The sequence below is a fragment of the Neopelma chrysocephalum genome, unplaced genomic scaffold (assembly GCF_003984885.1).
Source record: "Neopelma chrysocephalum unplaced genomic scaffold, ASM398488v2 Primary Assembly neopelma1_286, whole genome shotgun sequence".
In the NCBI taxonomy this organism is placed as follows: Eukaryota; Metazoa; Chordata; class Aves; order Passeriformes; family Pipridae; genus Neopelma; species Neopelma chrysocephalum.
Window position 1 is genome coordinate 816,191 of NW_020897948.1, and position 22,154 is coordinate 838,344.

The 22,154-nt window shown below is 55.5% G+C and overlaps 2 protein-coding genes across 2 annotated transcripts; one reads left to right on the forward strand and one right to left on the reverse strand.

Annotated features, from left to right (window-relative positions):
* Positions 1–4,218: 4,218 nt before the first annotated feature.
* Positions 4,219–9,538, reverse strand: RAB5IF (RAB5 interacting factor). Its single transcript, XM_027704723.1, has 4 exons — positions 9,338–9,538; positions 7,854–7,957; positions 5,596–5,725; positions 4,219–4,959 (listed from the first exon to the last, which is right to left on the reverse strand). Exons 1-4 carry the CDS (start codon positions 9,464–9,466, stop codon positions 4,918–4,920), a joined length of 405 nt encoding a protein of 134 aa, XP_027560524.1. The 5' UTR covers positions 9,467–9,538; the 3' UTR covers positions 4,219–4,917.
* A 4,089-nt stretch (positions 9,539–13,627) lies between these two features.
* MYL9 (myosin light chain 9) lies at positions 13,628–21,157 on the forward strand. Its single transcript, XM_027704725.1, has 4 exons — positions 13,628–13,695; positions 18,665–18,869; positions 19,920–20,081; positions 20,438–21,157. Exons 2-4 carry the CDS (start codon positions 18,686–18,688, stop codon positions 20,608–20,610), a joined length of 519 nt encoding a protein of 172 aa, XP_027560526.1. The 5' UTR covers positions 13,628–13,695; positions 18,665–18,685; the 3' UTR covers positions 20,611–21,157.
* The last annotated feature ends 997 nt before the right edge of the window (positions 21,158–22,154 follow it).

The window sequence follows — 22,154 nt, forward strand, 5'->3', positions numbered from 1 at the left end:
CGCCGGGCCGGGCGTGGCCGCCGGAAGGGGCCGGGCCCGAGGGCGGCTCTTCCCGCGGGGTCTCAGGGGCGGCAGCGCTGGGGGAGGGCCGGCCCGGGGCTGAGCTGCCCTTAGCCCCTGACCCACAGCGGGGACAGCAGCCCCGGTCCCGGGGCGTTCGCGGTCCGGGCCAAGCCGCTAGGGGAGCTGGATCCAAGATTTCTTAGTCCTGCCTCCAGAAGGCTGGAAGAGCTTCCCAAGAGACTGTGTGTCGCCGCTGATTGAAAGCAGCCTGTAGCAAGGGGGCTCGCATGTGACATGTCACCCGTGACCAGGGGGCAAGGGGGGTCCAACCCCAGGGGGACCATCAGCAAGAGACGCGGTGACATTGCCACTGAGCGATGTCTCTGCTCTCCCATAACCTTCCGACGTGGGTTGCTCAGCCCCTCTGGGGCTGAGAGCTGAGGACCGAGTTCCCCTCTGTGGAACAGCAGATTTGGTTTGGTGTTTGCGGGTGAAGGTGGCCAGGCTCACCTGGCACTGGTGTCTCTCCCTGCTCCTGGCTCCAGCAGCACCTGCACAGGTATCAGGAGGGGCTGAGGCTGCTGGGCAGCACAGCTGGTCAGCACGGGGCCAGAACTGGGGCCATAGCTGGGGCAGACCTGACCTGAAATATTTCATTTTCCTCCCTAGGTCAACTTTTGGAAGTTGACCTAAAAAAAACAGGAAAATAACTGGAAGATGGAAGAGGTGGTTTCTTTTCATGGCTCCAAGCTTGTGAAAATTCATTATCCCCGCAAAAACACTGGCCTCTCTCAGCTTGGCACACACTCTTGGCTGTTTGGCTGCCAGGTCTGAAAAATCTTTCTACTGCCCTAATCTCTCCTGGACATCTGTTGTTTTGGGAGACAGAGCATGTGGAGTGCTGGGCTGTTTGGCTCTGGGGAAGTCACCTGAGAGGTGTGTCCTACTTTCTCATCCTCTAATGAGCCAGCTAATACCCTCCACTCTTCCCTGCATGAGCAGCTCCATCAGCTCAGTGCTTCTCAACACAAGGAGATGTAAACCTTCCTTTGCTGTGGCAGTGGTAAGGTTTTGGTTGTGCCTTCAGTGGCCTGAGGGCATAATGGCCACTGCCAGTTAGTAACTAAATAAATAGGAATAAGAATAGGTTCGTTTGGCTTCTGCAAGCCAGTCTCAGCCTGCTCCCCTTTCAGGCATCTCTCCAGTGTCCCCATCCCCAGCAGTTGGAAGGGGGTCCCTTCCCCACCACTGCAGCTCCTCCAAGGCTGGGAGTGTGTCCATACTGAATCCTCCTCCACCCACTGCCTGGCAGAGAATTAACAGACCAACCCAACAAACAAATCCAAACCAACTGGTTGTGGCAGGAGTACCCACCTCAGCCCCTCCGGCCGGTGAGCCGCCACCCACCTGGGCCATGTCCTGGCTGGCCGGTGTCACCAGCCCAGTCACACCCGCGTGGTGGCTGTGGTGGGGCAGGAGGTCAGACCCCGCTCAGTGAGGGGTAATGTGACTGTATCTGACCACAGATCACATCCAATGGGGCTACAGACCAAGCCCCAACGGGGATCAGTGGAGCTGCTCCTCCTTGGAGCTGAGGGTCAGCAGACAGGGGCTCCCCCGACAAAACTCCTCGAGGCTGAGAGCCCTCATTGCGTGAGGGATTGTGCATTCTGGGTCACCCTTCTGAAATCTTGAGAATTCTTACAGTTGGGTAGTTCCAATGTGATACAATGAATGTGTATTCAAATGTTGGCCAAGCTTTAATTGGCTTATTTGGTTTATCTGGTTCAACTGGTTTATAAAATAAATTCATTTGAATATATTATTTGTCTCAATTTTATAAGCCTCTGCAATATTTGTGGAGACAGAATGCCAGCAACAGTGAGCCCAGCCTTTGCAAGCTTAGAAATCAAGCTGTGGAACTGCAGAGGTGCTAACACCCCATGGAGGAACAAGGGCTCCTCAGTGGTGTGCTGCCACCCCAACAGGCACCACTCGCTCTAAGGACATCCCAAGCACTGCTGAAGGCAAGTGACAGCAGCAGCATTCCCTTGCTGGGCCAAGCCCCAGGTAACCGGTTTTGGTCATGCTGGTTTGTGGGTTTAGCTGGGCTCTGACAGCTGGTGTTGGCAAGACTTGAGATGCCCAGTGGCACAGCCACCCCCCCAACAGCCCTTTGCACCCACACTGGTTTCCTCCCTTTAACACTGAAAGTAACCTGCATTCATTTTAACAGATGGTACTCTTGAAGCCCAAAAGAGACCAACAGAAACTTCTCTTCAGTTCCACACCAGAATACACTTGCTGCTCATGTCCCAGTCAGGTTAGGCTGGCGAATATCTCACTCTCCTGTCCAACCAGGGACTGGCTGTTCTTTGGTGAAAGTCAAAGTGATGTTCCTGCATGTCTGCAGCTAGCAGGGAGCTTCACCAAGCCTATGGGCAGTGCAGCCTCTTCTCTGCACCCTCTTGTCAGCTCCATAAGGATACAGCTCCTGGTGGAACTGTGTCCCAACAGCTGTGGCTCCCATAGCTCAGCTCTCCAGCACAGGAAGAACATATTTGTCCCCAGGTTGCTGCTTCATGCAAAGACCCCCCACCAGCCATTGGTTCACTCTCCTTCCCATCAAGGAGAAGAGAGGGCAGAACAAGCTCATTGTGCCAATCCAGAAGTGCTGAGGGTAGAGGTGCTGCCCAAGCCCTGCTCTCCCATGGCAGTCCCTACTCCAGTCCTCCTGAGCTCGAGTTCTGCCTCGGCTTGCAGCCACTAGAACTGCAAAGAAGTGCAAAGCTCAAGAAACTCAGCTGGTGGGAGCACAGGCAAGCAAGGAACAGAGCAAAGGGGCAGGAAAGCAGCTCTGCACATGTTACAGCAGCGCTCAGAGTCCTGCTCCGGACCAGACTGGAGCACTCTGGGATGCAGCAGTGGCTCTGCCATGACTGTGTCATGTGGCAGGGACACCTGCTGAAGGAGCAGAACAGTTTAAACAGGCAACTCTTGGCTGAACCTGCTTAATTGAAGCATGGATCTAAGCATTATCTACTACTGTCACTACGAATGCTTCTGGCCTCTTCTGAAAGTGCAGGACTTGAGCCTGCAGCACAAGAGATTTGAGAATCCCCAAAATTTTTACCAAAAAATCAAACTCTGAAAGAAATTCCACGCTCCCACCATTTTATGAAACATCAAAGACCAGAGGATACAGAAGCTGCACAGTGGATTATTCAGGCAACATTTATTATAGCATTTCAAGTATACAATGGTTTTACTGATGGCTGTGAGCAGCTAAGATGCAGATGCCAGCAGGAAAGGGTGACCTAGAACTAGCGGGCTGTGCAATTCTTGTGGAAAGTTAATGGTTTCAGCTGATAGAAGAGGAAAAGAAAGTAGCAGACTAAAAGTTTGAGCAAGTTTGGGGACAGAGAGGAGAAAATATAGAAGTTATTATTTGAAATCATTTACTTAAATTGGCCACTCACAAGTAGCAGAAGCTGTCTGCTATTGCACTCTTCCCTTGGCATCCCAAGGACCTAAAATAGCCAGGGGTGTTTTTTCCACCAAGAACAGACAGCATTTTCCCTGGTAAGAATGGAGGCCTGCACTGGTGGGCAACTCCAGAGCCCTGGCTCAGCACTTGGAGATTGAGATCCCTGGCTTTGCACACTCACAGGTGAGAGCCAGGCTGTGGCACTTCCACCAGTGAGGAGGCAAAGCAGACTTGCAGCAAGAGCACACTAAACTATCAACCCCTTACTATAAGGCAGCTTTAGGTCAGGACTCTTTTTGGGCGCCTGAGCTGTTTAGAAAAGCAAGGACCACATGGCAACAAGACTACAAGGTCCTCTGACAAAAACAAGGACTGTGCGTATTTTCCAAGAACTATTTCTGAAAGACACTTCCTTAAAAATATCTTAATGCAGAGATTCCCCTTTGATGCACAAAAAGGGCACAACTAGGGAGGGACTGAGCTATGAAGTGACCAAGCACCTCACAAATCAGAGGCTCTGTACTCTGCCAGACTTGCAAGTCTGCATTTAAGATAATAGCTGCCTCAATTGTGTCTTAGTCTCCTGCATTTATTAACAAGGAGCAGTCAAATTCAAGAGCTTAAAACCAAATAAATTTAAATGCTAACATTTAAGAGGGTATCTCCAGAATGACTGTCCTTTGAGACTATGAAGCTCTGAGGTATGTGATAGCAACTTGGTAGTCAGGCTGGCAGAGTGCAGTGGAGCTTCCGAGCCTCCTGAATACATCTTGGTTAACCAAATGAATCAATTCTTCCTAGCAAAATTGCTTAAAAATTTGTCTTCAGCAAAAAGCATTTAAAAATTCTGATCGACAGCTGATTTGCAAGTAAAATAAAAAAATATTAGAAATGGTTACCAACACAGTCTGTTTAATCAAATCAGATCTGATTACTCCAAAAACATGCCAAGGGCAGCCACCAGCTCATGTCCTGGGTGCTGCCATGCCCTCTGCCCACGTACCTACAACTGCTTTTGAAACACTGTTTGTCTAAAGGACAACCATGGAAGACAAGTCAGGATTTAATGACAGATTTCAAACAGATGGGCATACATACATTAAATTAACAGATTCAACCTTCAGCACACAGGAGTTTGATAGAGTTACTGGCTAGAGTCACAGAAAGTTACACATGTGAACAGTCTTGAACCACTTCCAAAAATTCCAATGGCTTTTTAATAGTTCCAATAATTCACGGGTGTATAAAACAGAGACAGGCTTCTCCAGCAGAAGAGTTGGGGCTCCTCCAGGCTAATCAGACCTCTGGTACGGAAGGGAATTGGTTTGACTTCCCCACCTTCCCACCAGTCCACTAAAGACTAGGATTTATTAAAACCTTCTTGATTTACTGACTACTGATTTAACAGGCAAATGCTGCAGACTGTGTCAATCATAGTGGATGGCAGTATAGAAGATTATCCAAACAACCTGTGGGGAGGAAAGGAAGTGAAGTTTATCTGGATACCTCTGGAGGGGGTTCAGACAGCAAACAAGCCTCAGGCTTTGCTCTCAATAGAGGACTGAGGACTGAATTCCAGCTTTGAGATGGTCTTGGGGAGATTTCAGGATCACCACATGGCACAAACGGTGGCATCCAACTTGCTTGACCTCTGGGCTGCCCAGCTTCTCCACATTAAACTCCCACCACAGCCCCTCAAGTGATTTAGAACACCACCAAACCAAGTGCTGTGATTAGAGACTTGATGAGGGGAGTAAGGAAAACAAAGACATTCAAAACACCAGCTTAACTAGCTCTATATGGAACTCCACCAGGATATCTGGGACAGAGGATGGAAAAACATAAAAGTTAAGTGGTAGATGTAAAAGTACAGCTGCCTGTTCCTACATCCTTGCTTACAGAGAAATCTCAGGCACTGGCACTGTATTTTATAGCCAGTAGCCATCGGATTTTGTGATTTTCTTTCCCAAATCAATGTCACTTATTTGATAATGTTAACATATCTCTTCTCTCACCACCTCACCTGCCCTCCTTCCAGATCTCTTCCCTCAGAAAGTGCACAAACACAATTCACTAATCAACTTAAGGAAAGCAAGAGGCATTACCAGAAACAGTGCAAAAGATGTCATGAATCCTTCCTTCGTTAGCTCCCACGTCCCGCCATACTCCTCCTCATCTATCTGCTGGAAGCTACTGAAGTAGAGGTACAGAACACCAGCATTGATCAGGCAGAATCTGGAGGAAAAAGGTTAGGAACTGTCACTCCAGTGATAGAGGCTGCAGGTATCCCACATACCATACAGTGAAATATCTTTCATCCACGGGGAAGCAAAGAGGAACTCTTCCTGCAACGTTTCCCAGGCAGCTCAGTCACTTCCTTGAAAAGCCCCTCCAGGTCAGCTTGCCATAGTATGCCAGGGTGGGATGAAGTTCACCTCACAGGGCACAGCCTACTCCTAGTAGGGCTCAACAGGCAGAAGTCAAAAGCTGGAAGTATCCTCCAATCCGCAAACCTGCACGTTTTCCTGTCCTGGAGATCCACAGTCCTGCTCCCACAGAGAATTCAATCTCCTTGTGTGTGCTGCTTGATTCTGAGGCTGCTGAGAGGGAAGACTGTTGCTTCCATGCTCAGGGTAAGATCCCTGTGAACACCAAATGTGATGGCTTGGAGACGAGAGCCAGGAAGACTCGACAGTGCCCTGAGCCCCAGCACTGGGCCCAGCACGAGCCAGCTCTCAGTGCTCTCCAGTCTGTGCTGACAGTTGGGCTGCAGCAGAGAGAACAAACATGTTCCTGTTTGTCCTTATATTTGCTTGGCTTTACACCACCCCAGCTTAGGGCTGGGGCAGCCTGGAAAGGGACAGGATGGTGTCCTGAAAGGAAGGCTGTATGGGAAGGGTGGCATGAGAACGCACACACAGTCGGTCACCAGCTGAGAGCAGCTGTGTGACTGCAACAGCACAGAGAAACCACACACACGCTTCCAGCAGCTTTTAGTTTTCCATAGCACACCAAATCACTCTTATTAACATTGAGCACAGGAATTCTTCTCCCGGGCAACTAGCAATAGGACAAGAGGATACAGTCTTAAGCTGTGCCAGGGGAGGCTTAGGTTGGACATTAGGAAGAGATTCTACACAGAAAGAGTAATTGGACATTGGAATGGGCTGCCCAGGGAGTCACTGTCCCTGAAGGTGTTTAAGAAGAGACTGGATGTGGCATTCAGTGTGCTGGTCTAGTTGACAAGGTGGTGTTGGGGCATAGGTTGGACTCGATGATCTCAGAGGTCTTTTCCAACCTAGCTGATTCTGTGAATTGGCTTAGGTGCCTGAAGGTGCCTTGTGAATTAATGGATGACTAAGGACATGCTCACCTACCCCACACCTGTTCCTGGGGGCACTTCAGATTCATTTCTTTGATGTAACTATTGAGTTCCTGCTGGAGCATCGACCCTTCACTTCCTTGGCACAGCCAGGACACTCGGGAGGAGGGACAAGATGACAAGTGAATTTTGCCTAAGAAAAGCTGTGAGTCAAGCTCCAGCTTGACTATGAGACCTTGGCCAGGCAGAGATACTTGAAAACGGAGACAGCTCAGAGCAGACCCAGCACCTTCCCAGAGCCCATGTCCAGAGTGCAGGGCTGCATTCCCATCTCTGCTGTCCCTCACAGGCTTTCAGGCACCGTGTCCGCGCCAAACAGATTTTCAGTTCATCACTCACTGCAGCCTTCAGACACCCGTGGGGAGGTGACCTGGCTCCCACATCCTGTGGGGATCCGATGCACATGCCCCCTTCCAGGCACTGCCTTCCCTCACACCACAGCTGGAAGAGCTGCATTGGGAAGTGCTGCCTGAGCACTGCCAGTGCTGCTCTGCCTGCCTGGGACCTGCAACCTCTGGGGCTTTGAAGAAACCTTTCCTTTTTCACAAAGAAGCTGCCCCTCTTCTCTGTTGGCAGAGCCTCTTCTCTGAGCAGGGCTCCTGCCTCAAAGACAAGGATTACCACACCTCTACAGACATTCCTTCTTGGGAGATCACACCAGGCACCACACAGCCCCTGTTCACACGTGCAGGACACACATCCCAAGTCAACTAAAACTCCTGTTCCCTTCTTCTGCCCCCACCCCCCTTAACAAAACAAATAATAAATTAAAAAAGCATAAATCAGGCTGAGGAGAAGGAGGCTGATGGACATGTTATGATTTGGATGAATTTCATGGCAACGAACAGCCTGGAATGCAATGCTGGCTGTCAGACACAGCGGGCAGAGCCAGCCCACTGCTCACAGCACAGCCTCAAACAGGCTCTGAGTCCAGTCCAAACGTGGGAAAGTACATGAGACAGAAAAGGAAATAAACCTTACACTGCTATTCCCACGAAGCCCTTCAGTGGAACTACTCCCCAGATGATTCCCAAAATAACTGCAATGATCTGCCGGAACCAGTAGATTACATCTAAAAACTCGTCCTGAGGAGATAAAGCACAAGAAAGATTTTGGCATATATTCGGTTTCCTTTTTTTAAAGCATCATACAATTGACAGGTGAAAATTGAACACACTGAACACTTAGTTCTCCATTAAGAGTATAAGATATTGCATTAGAACAGGTAAAAACCACTTAGGGCATTGTGCATCCCGGGCTTCTCTGCTTCCAAATTAAACACACAGCTTTGTCCTCTGATGGGTGAACTACAGAGGTGAACAAGTACCGAGCCTCCTTGTTTACTAAAGATTCAATAAAAGTTCACTGGAATAAAAGTTTAAAGAGTTGTTTGTGCTTTAAGACTGTTACAGCAACTCTCCAGCCAGGCCCTCCCGTGCCCATGAGCTCCCAGAACCCAGGGCAGCGCCCAGCCCCAGCTGTACCTCACTCCTGTGCCTCCCAAGCAGCAGGGACGTGCTCACTGCTGTTTGTCCAAGGGCCCACACCGCTGCACTACTGCAGCTGGGCAGTGCTGGCTCACACTTTAAATAAGATTTACTTAAGCTCACATACCTTTTCCCAGCCTCCCCAAGGCTGGGATTGTCCCGCCATACCCCAAACACCAATAGCCTTTGTGATGTTACTGTAGGATGTGCCAGTTGTTTGGTTCCATGTGGAAGACTTGAATCCATGTCAAGTAAAGACATTTCCCTTGGTCACTACACTGGTCAGTCAGTTCAGCCTTCAGTTCACATCGTACCGCACAAAAACGTGGGGACAGCTGTCACTGGCCCCCTGCTGACTCTGAAATTCCAGCCCCATCAGTCAGAGCGGAGGGGCAGGGACAGACGAGCCCTACCAGTTCTGGGAGTAACAGGTTAAGGCAAAAGTGACACAGAGTCTGTTCCCCAAGGAAATGCCCGGCAGACCGTGCACTTTCCCCACGCCGAAAGGCAAAGCCAAAGGCAGGGAGCAGAGATCCTGGAACACACACGGTGTGTCCGGGCCGTGCCAGGGATATGGCAGGGGCCGGGACACGGCAGGAGCCCAGGGCAGCTCGTGGCCGCGCTGCTGGGAGGCAGCAGCAGGGAGAAGCACCGAGCAGGAGCACGGCAGCACATGGGAGACACGCACAGGAAAACTGAAAGTGGATTCAGTTTCTAGTTTTCCTTTAGTTACACGAATTAAATTTTTATTTAATCCAGGAAGAGTTTAACCCACAAGCCAAATGTAACTGAGATATTCTAAGAGTAATGCAGGTTGTGCTTCCTTGGCTCCCCGCCCGTCGGCGCTGCGGGCACCGGCCCGGCAGGGGCTTTACCCGAGCTCAGAGATGGCGGCTCCTCCGACCCCCCCGCGGGACGGAGCCGCCTCGGGCCCCCCCCGAGCCCGCACCTCACGGCCCCCCGACCCCCAGGGCCCACCTTGTCGTGCCAGGCGGAGTCGCTGCGCAGCGCTTTGCCCCACACGGAGCCGCGCCCGGCCGCGCCGCCGTTGGCCACCGCGTGGTGCTGCGGGTGCGGCGGCTCGTCCCGGCGCCGCCCGCCGCTCATCCCGCTCAGCCGGAACCGCCCGGACCCTCCTCGGGACCCGCCCGGACCCTCCGGACCCTCGGCCCGGAACCAACCCCGGCCCCACCCGCGCTCCGCCAATGGCGCCGCCGCCCTACGGCGGCCGAGAGGGGCCAGGGCGGGACGGGCGGGGCCAGCGCCCGGCTCCTCCTCCGGGAACAGGGAACCGGGAAGGGAAAGGGGGCGGGGAAGGGGCGGGGGAAGGCTCAGCCTGGAAGGGCCACTCTTCGGCAGAAAGGCGAGACAGCAGACCCCGTGTTGTCCCCACATGTTGGGGGGGAGAGGGACCTTGGGATCCCCGAAGCACCTGCTGAGCCTGCGAACGGGGCCGCGTGGGGATCCCGGGATCTCGGACAATCCCACGGGATCCCGGACAGCTTCGCCTGCGGCACATTGTCACCATGCGACGCCGTCGGCTCACGGCTCACAGCCGGGCTTTGGAGACGGCCCAGCTCCTCCCTGGGGACGGGCTGGAGGGTGGGCAGCAGGGCAGCTTTTGGGACACACGCGGTTGTGCCGCTCGGTAGCTGTGATCTGAGCAGACCTTACAGCAGCCGAACATACGGCGGCTGTGGATCAAGTAATGACGTGGAGTTCTAAATATTTGACTAATTTTTATATTCTTGCCTTCCAAGAGCAGTGGTGCTCAAACCAGTCATAATCATCATGGAAAAACATATTGAGAATTATTTCTGCATGGCGTGGGCTGGATATTTGGTTGGGATTGACTCTCTTATCCTCTTCAGGGTGTGATTATGTGGGCATAATAATCCACTTCCCAATTACCGTTAAATAAAAATCTGTATTATTGACTTTGGCATATGGTCTGATTTGCACCTTAATTTGGGCAGAGGCATCTTTCTAATAATTTTCAAGAATCTGATCATAACATGCCTTGCTGCTGATTCCAACAGGATCTTTAGGGGCAGACTGACCCTCCCTGGGCCCTGTGGGATGGGCAGAGGGAGCAGGCAGACAAGTCCTTGTCCCAGGCCTCAGATCACTTCCAGCCAAGGCCACGTAATTTAAATACAGATTATGCAAGATACTTATGGACTTCAAAAGTATCTTGCCCTGCTCCAGCCATCAGGCCTCTGATCACATGTCCAGCCCCTTAGGCATTTGCCTCATGCCAGAGGCTGGTTCAAGCCAAGGGACCCACATGGCATTGGCAAGAAGGGACATGTGTGTGTGGGGGTGTCATCGCTCTATCTCTGGCAGATCCTGTGCCTCTGACCCCACACCATGACAGGGCCAGGTCACACGTGTCCTGGCTCCAGCCTTGCCCCTGGGACACTCCTCGGGTGCCTGGGCCGTAGCAGCCCCAGGTACTCTGCACCCTCTGCTCTGTGATGGACACACGAGGGCAGGGGGAGGTGACAGCTGCAGCTGCAGCTCTTCCAGGCCTCAGGCTGTGTCCTAAGCAGGTGAGGAGTGCCACTGTCCCCAGCTCCGTGCTCCTCCCCTAGGCCACTTCACAGGGATAGAAACATTTGCACAATGATGAAACACCTGGATCAGGGAACTGATTTAAAATTCACATGCTAAACAAAATGTCTTGTTTTACTTTATTTCCATTGCCTGATACACTGGCCAGAGAAAAGCAAATTAAATTTGGGCTTGAAAGGGCCAGAAGGAGGCAGGAGAGGTACCAGAGAGTGTCCTGAGGGTACAAGCAGCCCCCAGTAAGGGATGGGTGTTGGCAGACACTTGGAAGTGGGGGAGAAGGATGACATGGAGAGCCCTGAGCACAGGCAGAGGAAGGCAGGAAGAGCTGGATAGGGCTCAAGGGACAGCATGAGGTGGCCCAGCAGCAGCCCCTTATGTGCACAGCTGCAGAGGCTGCAAAGCCTTCAAGGAGTTGACATGTCCATGCTGCCCTTCTCCAACAGCTCCCCTCTGCAGGGGCCCAGCCTGACACTTGCTCAGTAGTGAGGAATTGGGGCTCAGTGAGGGACAGTGGCCACCCCGGAGAGGCTGGAGGATGGCTTCTAGGACCACCTGGACCAAACTGAGACCAGGATTCTTCTCCAGCACAGAAAACCCGGGGACCAGCCACAGGGTGGCAGCTTGGGCTGGCTGACTCCCGGTTCTTTTTTTTTCTTTCTTTTTTGTCTCTTCCCTTAAATTTTTAATAAAAGGATAAACCTTTCTGGGGACCCCCTGTGCAGCTCACGGGTATGACAAAGGTTCTGTGCTCTCCCTGGCTCACCTCTGCCCTGCCACTGCACTCGGCAGCATTTCCAGCCCCATTCCTGCATTTGGCCGGCTCCTGATCCTGCTGCTTGTCCTTTGACGGGGCTGCAGGCACATGCCTGCAGGACTATGATGAGGCTCAAGGTTGCTGATGGGAAGGAATCGTGAACAGAACCTGCTGCCCTGGAGAGGTGTCTCAGGGCTGGTGCCTTCCTGCCTTGAGAGAAGGGTAGGAGCTCCCCATCCCTGTTCCTCCGGGCTCTGGATCCCTGCTTGGGAATGGGGCAGCTCCCTGGCTGTTCTCTGCTCCAGGCCAGTTTTTAGAGGGCCTTTGAAGGGCTGTTTTACGGGGTCCTTCTGGGGTCTCGAAGCCCAGGGCAGCGGCAGAAGTCAGCACTGACGGCTGGTCCTCCTGGGCACCGTTCCCTTTGCGTAGCCCCAAGGACCATTGGCAGAGGTTTTTGGCCACTTGTGGTGCAGCCTGCGAACACCCTCTGGCCTCTCCACGGACCCCACGGGCCGCTGCTCCTCCAGCAGCCCCACGCCTGCCCCAGGGACCCACCCCGGCCACGCCATCGCAGCCAGAGCTGTCCAAACAGCCGTGAGCCCCCGGTTGGTGTCACCCGTGGGTGCCCACGGCTTCTCCAGAGAGTGGCATCCCTGTGTCCCCTGGCTGGGATGCGCAGGGGCGCCCACGGGGACGCGCCGGTTCGCAGCCCCCCGGTGTCAGCGCGCGGGACGGGGGGCACATGTGGGCCACTCCTTTCGTCTATATAAGGCCGTCCCGCCGGCCCTGCCCCGCGGCCCTGGCCCCGCCGCATTCTTCTGCCTTGTATGGGCCGAGCCGGGCCGGGGCGGGCCGGGACCCTCTGCCCGCCCGCCCCGCAGAGCCGCGTCCCGCAGAGCCGCGCCGACCGCCCCGCAGCTCCCGCAGCTCCCGCAGCTCCCGCAGCTCTCCGCTCCGGGACAGGTGAGGCGGCTCCGCCGGGGCCCGCGCCGGGACAGGAGCGAGCGGCCACGGCGGGGAGGGGGGCGGCCCCGGGCGGGATGGAGAGAGCGGGTGGGATGGAGCGGGCGGGATGGAGCGGGCAGGATGGAGCCGGGGGCAGTCCCAGTGGACCGGGCGGGATGGAGCCGGGGAGAGCGGGTGGAGCAGCCCTGACCGTCTCGGGAGAGCGGAGGGAGCAGAGGGAGGCAGCTCCGCCGCTCCTCCAGCTCTGCAGTGCTGGAGCTGATGCCGAGGTCAGCCCTGGGACCGGGGTGACTCGGTGGCAGGAGGATTCCCGGCGAGCCCTGCCGGGCACCCTCTGCCCGGGAAGCCTCTTACCAGGCCCGGCGGGCGCGTCCGGGCGACGGCAGGTGAGGATCGTTCCTGAGCCAGGCTCTGGGGAACTGTCCGCAATGCCTTGGAGCTGGGACATCCCAGCTTCCCCGGCATGGCACAGCTAGAGGAGCAGATCCTGCCGCCCGCAGTTGCACACGCCTCCTGATCTGTGAGAACTGTTCCTGTCTGGAACAACTGCTTTTCCCCCAAGTGATTTTGCTGATGGCCAGAGGCAAGATCTGGATGCATGCGTGAAGCTCCAGAGATCTCCCCAGTGACCTGGGAGCAATGTCAGGCAATAAACTGCTGTAAGGCAGAAAAGCCTTATTTAGCTCATTTCCCTCAGCCTTAAACACAGAGGGATGTTGGTTTTTTTAGCCTTTCCCATGAAAACATGAGGTCCTCTTGGCTTCCCTTCTGGCATGCCCTTTTGGTCCAAAATGTTTCAACTGTTATAAAAGCCAGGGATACTCTAAAACATGGATGTGTAGGAGAAGGCGGCAGCTGGAGCAGCATTCTTTGGAGTGGAACATCCCCGAGTGTCAACAACCACCGCTGCTGACCAAAGATGGTTGGGTTCCTTCAGTTGCTGGAATTTTTTTCCTTTCTCTCTGGCAGGCTCTGTGCGCTGTAGGAGGAGTTTGTGGTCACCTCCCCCTCTGAGGCGCTGCGGCCAGATTCCCCTGCCGAGGTGAGCCTTAATTCCCTGGGAAAATACCAAGCCCTGGTCGAGGCATGTTATGCTGCTGGCCAAAGGCCATGAAGTCCTTCAGCCCCGTGGTCCATTTCCCAGCCTCCTGAGCATCAGAAGGTGCTGGGTGTTGGGTCCTTTGCATACTGAGGTTGCCTGTGCACAGGCTTCTCGTGGAGGCTGCAGAACTTGCTCTTTGGAAGGGTTTACATGTGCCACATGGGCACTGTGAGGTCCTTGTTCCCTAAACTTGGCAGGAAGGAGCTGGTCCAGAAATGTTCTGCTGAACTTGAAGCCGAGCTCCACAGTTGTGCACGGGCCTGGAGAGGTCCCCAGTGTCTGGTGAGAACTGAGGGAGGGCTGGTATGAACTCTGCCTCCCGGGGGTCACTGCATGTTTTGCTCTGACTCCTGCCCTGCTCCTTCCTTGCTGGCATCAGTGCTGGTGGCTGTGGCTGGAATGGAGACATAGCTCAGGGCTCAGGTTCTGCTTTCTCTTTACCTCCAAGCCCCCTTTGCCCATCTCTAATAAGGCAATAAAAGTAGCAGAACGGCGGCTGCCTCCACTCCTGCAGTGTTGAGTGGACCGAGGACTCCTCACGCAGCTCCCGGAGCCTCTGGCTGGCAGTGTGGCTCCCCTGGCACCAGAACCCGTTGCTCAATGCTGAGCAATGCCACATCCCGAGTGCATCCTGAGAAGGGCTGTGCTGGAGGAAAGGGGTAGTTTAACAACAAATTAGGCAGGGAAGATGAGCTGCTGCCTGCTCTTCCTGCAGTGTGACCCCCTGGTCCATGTGTCCCGCTGTCTTGCAAGGCAGGATGTCTGCTCAGAGGCAGTCCCAGTGCTGGGAGAGGTGCCTGCAGATGGCAAAGCTTTACAGGTGGAATGATGCCCTGCAGCCTCCTGTGCCACAGTGGGATGCTGCAAGGCACCACCTCACCCCTGCTGGCCCTCATGCCACCCTGGGAGAGGGGGTGGCAACTGCTGCCTGTGCAGAGCTGTCAGGGGCTGAGGTGTGGGTGGCTGTGTGTAGTGGAGGGCCTGTGGTTGCCCATCAGTGAACATGGCTGTGTCATGGCTTGCTGGGACTTGCAACTTCTTTTGGGAAGTGGCATTGGGCAGAGATTTAACCACAGTCCCCCTGAGGAGCCATTGTTCACCCTGCAGGGGTGTCCCTTGGGACAGCCCAGGCTGTTGGAATCACTCTTTCCCTCCCTGACCAAAAGCATCCAGCACACTGTGCCTCTCACTGCCCAGTGGAGCTGCGTGGAGTGGGTGATGTCCCTGCCTGGCTGTGCCAGGTGGCAGCAGGCAGGACGGAGAAGGATGGGGATGGGATGGGGCTGCCTGCCCTGGCAGCACTGCCATGTCCCTTTGGCTTGTCCCACCCTCCCCAGCGTGGCCTGGAAGCAGCACCAGGATGGAGTTTCTGATAACTGTGGATCTTTTTCTCTTTCTCTTTAAAACTAAACTGTTTACTAATTTCTGAACTCTTTAAGCCAGCCCCATGGTCCCTTGGGTCTGGCTCTCAGGTGGGGGAGGCACAAGCCTTGTGGTACAGGAGGCTGGGAGATGGTCTTGGCAGGAGCAGTGGCAGAAGGACAAGGAAATAAGAGCAGCTGGTGATGGGGTGACTTTGGGATCAGACCAGCACATGGCTTTGTGGTGTCACTCCAGCACTCACCTCCTCAGCTCTGCTGCCTAAGATCTGCAGCTCCTGGGCTGGAGCAGTGCTGGGCTGGGGCTTTCAGTGGGGGTCAGCAGAAGCAGGACCAGTGTCAGTGGGTTTCCCTCTTGCTGCAGAGGAAGCTGAAGGTTTGGTGGTGCACCATTTATCTGAGCTGAATCCACACCAGCATGCAGGGCATCAGGGCTGGGCATTCCCTGAAACACTCTGGGCATGGGGATTTGGGGAATCCCAGAAAGCATGGCCTCGAGGACCAGGGCAGCATGTGTAGGGAGTTTTGCCCCAGTCAAATCAGGCCTCACTGCAGATCCCTTCTGTCTCATGCACAGGAACCTTTCCCCACACTGACCCAAAAAAAGTCTCTTCCCAAGTCCCAGCCAGCCCAAGGAGGCTGTCTAACAGCAGAGGTAGAATGACTGAGCTGGACCTGGGGACTGAGCATCTTTCCAGGGCATGTTTTGGATCAAACAGCAGATCCACGTGCTGTTAGAATCGTACTTAATCCCCTTAAGGAGCACCGTCTCTCTGGAGAGGTGCCGAGCTGGTTACAGCCAGGGCAGGGTAAATATTTGGATAAGATTAATTCCTGTGGTGAGATCAAAACTCCTGCTTGTTTCTCTAGTCTTCTGCTAATAATTCTGCTAATAATTTTGTGTGTGAAAGTGGAGCCCAGTGCTGTGGGCCAGATGCAGAGCTTTTATTGCTGGTTCTGATGGCCTGGTGGAGTTGAGGTGTTGAACTGAGCTTCACCACACTGCTGCTGTGGGGTGTCACCCTGGGGATGTCACTGGCATGTGGCGGTGCCTGACAGGGCTGTCCTGCTGCAAAGAGCTTTATGGTGCAGTAGTGCCAGAGGAAGCAGTGGGCAGAGATGGGCTGGGGGAGTGAGGTCTCCTTGCCACCCTGTGTGGGCACAGCTGGGCTCCCAAGTCCTGTTGCTCCCCTTGGCTAGCTGGTGACAAATGTCTCTTTCCTGGTGGGCACTGGGAAGGGATGTAGGGTTAGGAGGATGGTGGGGTGATTCGATGGCTGCTGTCAGGTGTTGGGTGCAGTGCAAGGGAGGGGGCTGAGGGCAATGTGGATTCCATCCCAGTGCCACAGCCACTGGGGAATATGGGGGACAAGGGAGGACTGTTTCCTGGGGACTGTTTCCTCCAGGCATGTCCCCTGCAGTTAAAGGGCCCTGCTTGGGTTTGGTGGATGCTTCCGCAGTGGGATGGGACTGTTGTTGGGGTGTGGGAAGAGTCCCCAGCCCTGTCTGAGCTTGGCTGGTTGCCAAGGTGTGTATAACTGGGATTTGGCACTGCCTACTGCCCCTGGAATGTCCTTCCAGCACAGCCCAGCTAGGGGAGCCTGGGGACCACAGAAGGCTGGGGACCAGGCTGGTGGCTGCACCAGCCCCTGCCTCTGCTCCCCCTTGAAAGAGTATAGCAGGAGGGAAGGGAGAGAGCTGGAAAGCGGGCCCAGTGTGGGGGGCAATGGGGAAGCTTTGGAAGGGCAGGGGAAGGCTGTGAGTCCTGCTGGAAGGGGTGCTCCCCAAAGGTCTGCAGTCCCCCTGAGGCAGCACTAAGGACCCTGCTGGGAAGCAGATCCCAGAGCAGCCAACCCAGGGGGTCCAGCCCTGCAGGATGGTCTTGGCCCACAGCTCACTGGGAGTGTTGCTTTGTGTTGCTTCATGTGGCATGACGTGGCTCCTGAATTGCTCTGTCCCAGGGCAGGGCAGAAGCCCAGGTCCCTGCTGCCCACCAGGCATGGGGCACACAGAGCACAGGACTCTGCTCTTCCCCCAGAATTCCTTCATAATCCATTAATTTACCATTGCCCCCACAGCTGCTCCCCAAACCAGACGCTGGCCCAGATGAGGAAACTGAGGCCCGGGGCTGTGTGTGAGGGAGGAATGGCTGCAGCAAACACAAGGGCTTGGAGCAGCGTTCCCTGGGCTGACCTCGGGCCAGCCTGTACCGCAGGACCATCCCAGCCTGTCCCACAGGACCATCCCTCTGCCAAGCTGGGCTTTGCTGGCATCCTGCTGAGTTATGCCTGGCAAGATTCCACTGGGAGAAGCCTGAGCATCCTCCTCTCAGTCAGTGTAGGTGGTTGCTGGGCACCCCATACAGCCCCAGTTTGGGTCCCCAGCATCCACAGTGCAGGGTGTCCCAAACACTGACTGCATCCCTCAGCCTGGTAGTGTGGGGATATCACCAGCCCCTGCTCAGAGACTGTGAGGGAGCCTGGGTGCCATCCCAAGGTGGTAGTGGGCTCTGTGCTCTAGCCCTGTTCCTGCTGGGGGCTGGAACCCCCACCTTGGAAGGATCAGGTAGGTTTTCCTGCCTTGGTGGTGCTCGCAGTCCACATGGTCCCTTTGCCATTGCCCATGGTACACATATTGCCCCAGCTGTGTTCCCAAAGGTCTGTCTGTCCCACTGCTGCCTTCCCTGGGCTCTCCCCCTCTCCTGGCATTCATTAACTGTAACAACAGCACCAGTGCTCAGCGTCCCACAATCCTGGTACTGCTTGGCCTCTCTCCCCTGCCCTGCAGGGGCTCTGCAGCCCCTTGAGGTTAATAGTCCCCTCTCCTCTCTGCTTCAGGGCCCTTCCCATGGGCTCCCCAGGCAGGGTGGGGGGCACCTGGGCAGGGAAAGCAGCGGCAAGTGGCCTTTGACCTGGCAGGAGGTGGGATGGATGGATGGATGGATGGATGGATGGATGGACGGACAGAGGGGGATGGGAAGCAGTGGTATGTGAGGAATGTGCCCAGAGCAGATAACCCCTTCCTGCTAGGTGCTAGGTGCTGAGGCTGCTTCTCTGCCACAACATGGAGGGTTTGAGGTAAACCCACCAATCTGGGAGCTGGGCTGGGGCTTGGGAGAGCCCTGCGAGGGTGAAGGGAGGCTGGAGGGGCATGGCCATGTCCTACCCAAAATGGCCAGACACCCATCCCCATAGCCCCCTGGGACTGGCACCCAGATGGGTGCTGGGCTGGGCATCTCTCCCTGTGCCCATAAGCAAAGGGGACAGACAGCAAGTGGGCTTGGGGGCTGCCTGCAACCCCTGGGGAACAGCCCTGGGGAAGGGGTGCTAGTGGGCACTGCCTGTGCTGGGACTGCCCAGGGGACTTATCAGAGCCCAAGTCTTGCCTGTCCCCATGTCCGAGCATGTGACCTCCTTATCTCGCTGGTGCCAAACTGTGTGACAGCCAGGGAAACTGAGGCATGGGATTGGGGCTGCCAGAAGTTTTATGTTCCTGCCCCTGCTCCAGCCTCCTTATGCTCCTGTCCCCAGGTACCCCCCCCAGCTGCCAAGATGTCCAGCAAACGTGCCAAAGCCAAGACCACCAAGAAGCGCCCCCAGCGCGCCACCTCCAACGTCTTCGCTATGTTCGACCAGTCGCAGATCCAGGAGTTCAAGGAAGCCTTCAACATGATTGACCAGAACCGTGATGGCTTCATCGACAAGGAGGATCTGCACGACATGCTGGCGTCCCTCGGTGAGGAGGCCCTGCCCTCGCAGCCCCTCTGCCCCCAGCACCACCTCAGGAGTAGGGGGAGCTGCTGGGTGACCTAATACCCACACCCAGTGCTAGAGACCAGCTGTGGTGGGATGCTCCAAAACCTGCAGGGAAATTCTCTGCTGGCACCAGCTGACCACAGAAAGTGCATTTGTGAGACACCCAAGGGCAGCAGCTCGTTGTGCTGCTCTTACAGCTGTGCTCACCAGAAGTGAAGAGACCCTTGGGGCTGGAGAAGCTCTGCCCTGGGAGTGAGCACGAGCTGCAGGCATAGAGTGTTGGAGTAGTCTCACCCTAGAATGTCACCTGAGGTTGTCCCCTCCTGCTGCTCTCATCTGGGGTAACAAAGGCTAGTTCCCATGCTGGTGTGATACCTCGACTGGTTGAGACATGCAGGTCAATCCCCACACCCCACCTGGAGCTTGTTTTTCTTTGCTGCAGACCATGGCTCCCTCCTTCTGCTCCCAGCCGTACCTTCACTGCACTTTGGGAGGTCTGTCAATGATTGACCTGGCAGCCAAACCTGTTCTGGAGGTCTGGCTGGCCCTGGGAGGAATCTCCCTCCTCCCATTGTGTTGGAGCTCTGGGAGCAGAGAGGGGCCGGTGCTGGGGGCACAGACCTCAACAGAGGTGGTTAAACCATGATGGGATAGGGCCTGGGGACATCAGCAGCATGAGGCTCGTGTGGGGACATTGTTGCCTCTCTCTGTGGGGGGGCTGGGTGTCAGCTGCCAGGGGAGTGGGAAAAACCATGGGTTTTGTTCCCAGTAAACCCTCAATTAATTACTGCATCTCCCCCAAGGCAGAGCTTGGTTACAGGTATGGATTATAGCATGGAGAGAGATGCTGAGGGGGGAGCACTGGGCACTGCAGAAACCCCCTCCCCATGTTTATGGGGTGGTGAACAAGAGCCAGCAAATTAATTTGCAATGAAAAAAAGCCCCGTCCAGCCGAGTGCATGGGCTGGCTGTTGCGATGGGAGCTGGGGGAACAGGGGCCTGCACCCACACCCCTGCCTGTGTCCCGCAGGGAAGAACCCCACCGACGAGTACCTGGAGGGGATGATGAGCGAGGCGCCGGGGCCCATCAACTTCACCATGTTCCTCACCATGTTTGGGGAGAAGCTGAACGGCACTGACCCAGAGGACGTGATCCGCAACGCCTTCGCCTGCTTCGATGAGGAGGCGTCAGGTACGGCAGGGCCCTGCACGCAGCCCCTCGGGCACACAGCCCCTCGGGCACACAGCCCCTCGGGCACACAGCCCCTTGGGCACACAGCCCCTCGGGCACACAGCCCCTCGGGCACACAGCCCCTTGGGCACACAGCCCCTCGGGCACACAGCCCCTCGGGCACACAGCCCCTCGGGCACGCAGCCCCTCGGGCGTGCAGCCAGGGTGAGGGCTGGGGCCAAACTCTTGAGGACAGGCCCCAAGCAGCTCCAGAGTAGGAGAGCTGGACAGGGGTGTCTTCGGGAGAGGGGGGGAAGGTGCTGCCACTAAGCCCTCATGGTGTCCCCTGCTAACGCTGTCCCCTGCCCTCCCTGCAGGCTTCATCCACGAGGACCACCTGCGTGAACTGCTGACCACCATGGGGGACCGGTTCACCGACGAGGAGGTGGATGAGATGTACCGGGAGGCGCCCATCGACAAGAAGGGCAACTTCAACTATGTGGAATTCACCCGCATCCTGAAGCACGGGGCCAAGGACAAGGACGATTAGAGCCCCGGGCCACTCACCCCTTCTGCCTCCTCCTGTGCACATCCCCCGCCCCTTGGCCACCCTTGTTGCCCCACAGCAAATTCCCCCCACGGGAAACACCTTCCAGGACCAGCCCACATCAGGACAAGCTTAGAGGGAACACATTCCTGTCACTGTGCCACTGTGTGCCCATCCATCAGCCTCAGCCCTCCCCTCCCATCGCCTCTCCCACCCACAGGCTCACCCAACTGAGCCCCCCAGCCTGGCTGTGACACCCCCCCACCCAGCAGCCACTGACCCCCTCAAAGCCACCATGCCATTGCTCCCTGGGGCCGGGGTGAGCATCCCCCACTGGCCTGCAGGGATTTGGGCTGGCTCGAGCCTGAGCAGTCCCCATCTCAGGGCCATAACACAGAGGGAAAGCATCTCTCCCCTCTCCTCTCACACTCTTCTCCTTCAGGAAAGAAACCCCACTTTGTTCCTCCTCCCTGGCTGTTTTATTGCTTTAGAGCCTGATATCTGAGGGATTCAGGAAGCTGAAGTGATGTATAAAGCCCGATGGGTGTGATAGAGATGTGCTGTGTGTGGCTCCCTCGTGACCAGTGCCATGCTGTGCTGCTGCCTGTCAGGTTTCGGAGGTGGGTTTGGGCACTACATCTCCCCACCTTGCTACCATTGTCAGCCAGGGCCCCTTCCAGTGGGACAGCCAGTTTTCAGAGACACATGGCTCCCAATCTGTGTAAAATCAGCTTGAGCATCATTTTCTGCCTTTGCTGGTGGGATGAGAGTCACTCTGCTCAGCCCCAGCATCGGGGTGGGCTGAGAGACACTTAGCAAAGTGCTGGCCATGCTCCCCCCATCAGGTTATCCAGGGTCCTAGGGGCTTGGCCACCCTTCTGTGTCACCCTGAGAAGATGGGGGGAGGGGGTGGGCAAGAGGCAGAGAGGGTAAGAAATGGGGATGGGATTTGTCCCCTTGATTTGGTTATTTATCACCACCCCGACAAGGGTGCTTCTGCCTTCCAAAGTTTCTGTCTTAAAGTGCTTCTTGAAGTCCACCCATCTCCCTACCCTGGAGGGAGGGATGAGTTTCCTGCAATTCTTTATTTAAAATGGGGGGAAATGTGATGAGAAACCCACAAAACTGGTGAGGGCACAATGCATGGCAGAGCGGCTCCCAGTGCTGAGAAAGCTTGGATGAGGTCTGTGGAAGCTCTGTGGGCACATGCTGCTGGGATCAGAGGTGTCAGAAACCTGCCAGGCCCCAGGTAATGCTCTCACCTGAGAGATAACCCATGACTGAAAAGCTTCTCCTTGGTCTCAGTCCTATTTTGCAGGCACTGCCAACACCAGGAAAAAGGAACTAAATTGTCAGGGACACAGAGATGTGAAGGGCTGAACCTGCACTCTCCCAGGGAGCTCCCCAGGGACAGGGCTTGTACTCTGCAGCAGCAGCGCCAAACCAGCCCACAGATGCCAAGCTCCTTTCCTAACTTCATGCTGTGTCAGGGAAAAACCACTTCCAGAGCAAATTCCCATGCTACTGGGAGGAAGGATGCTTTATAA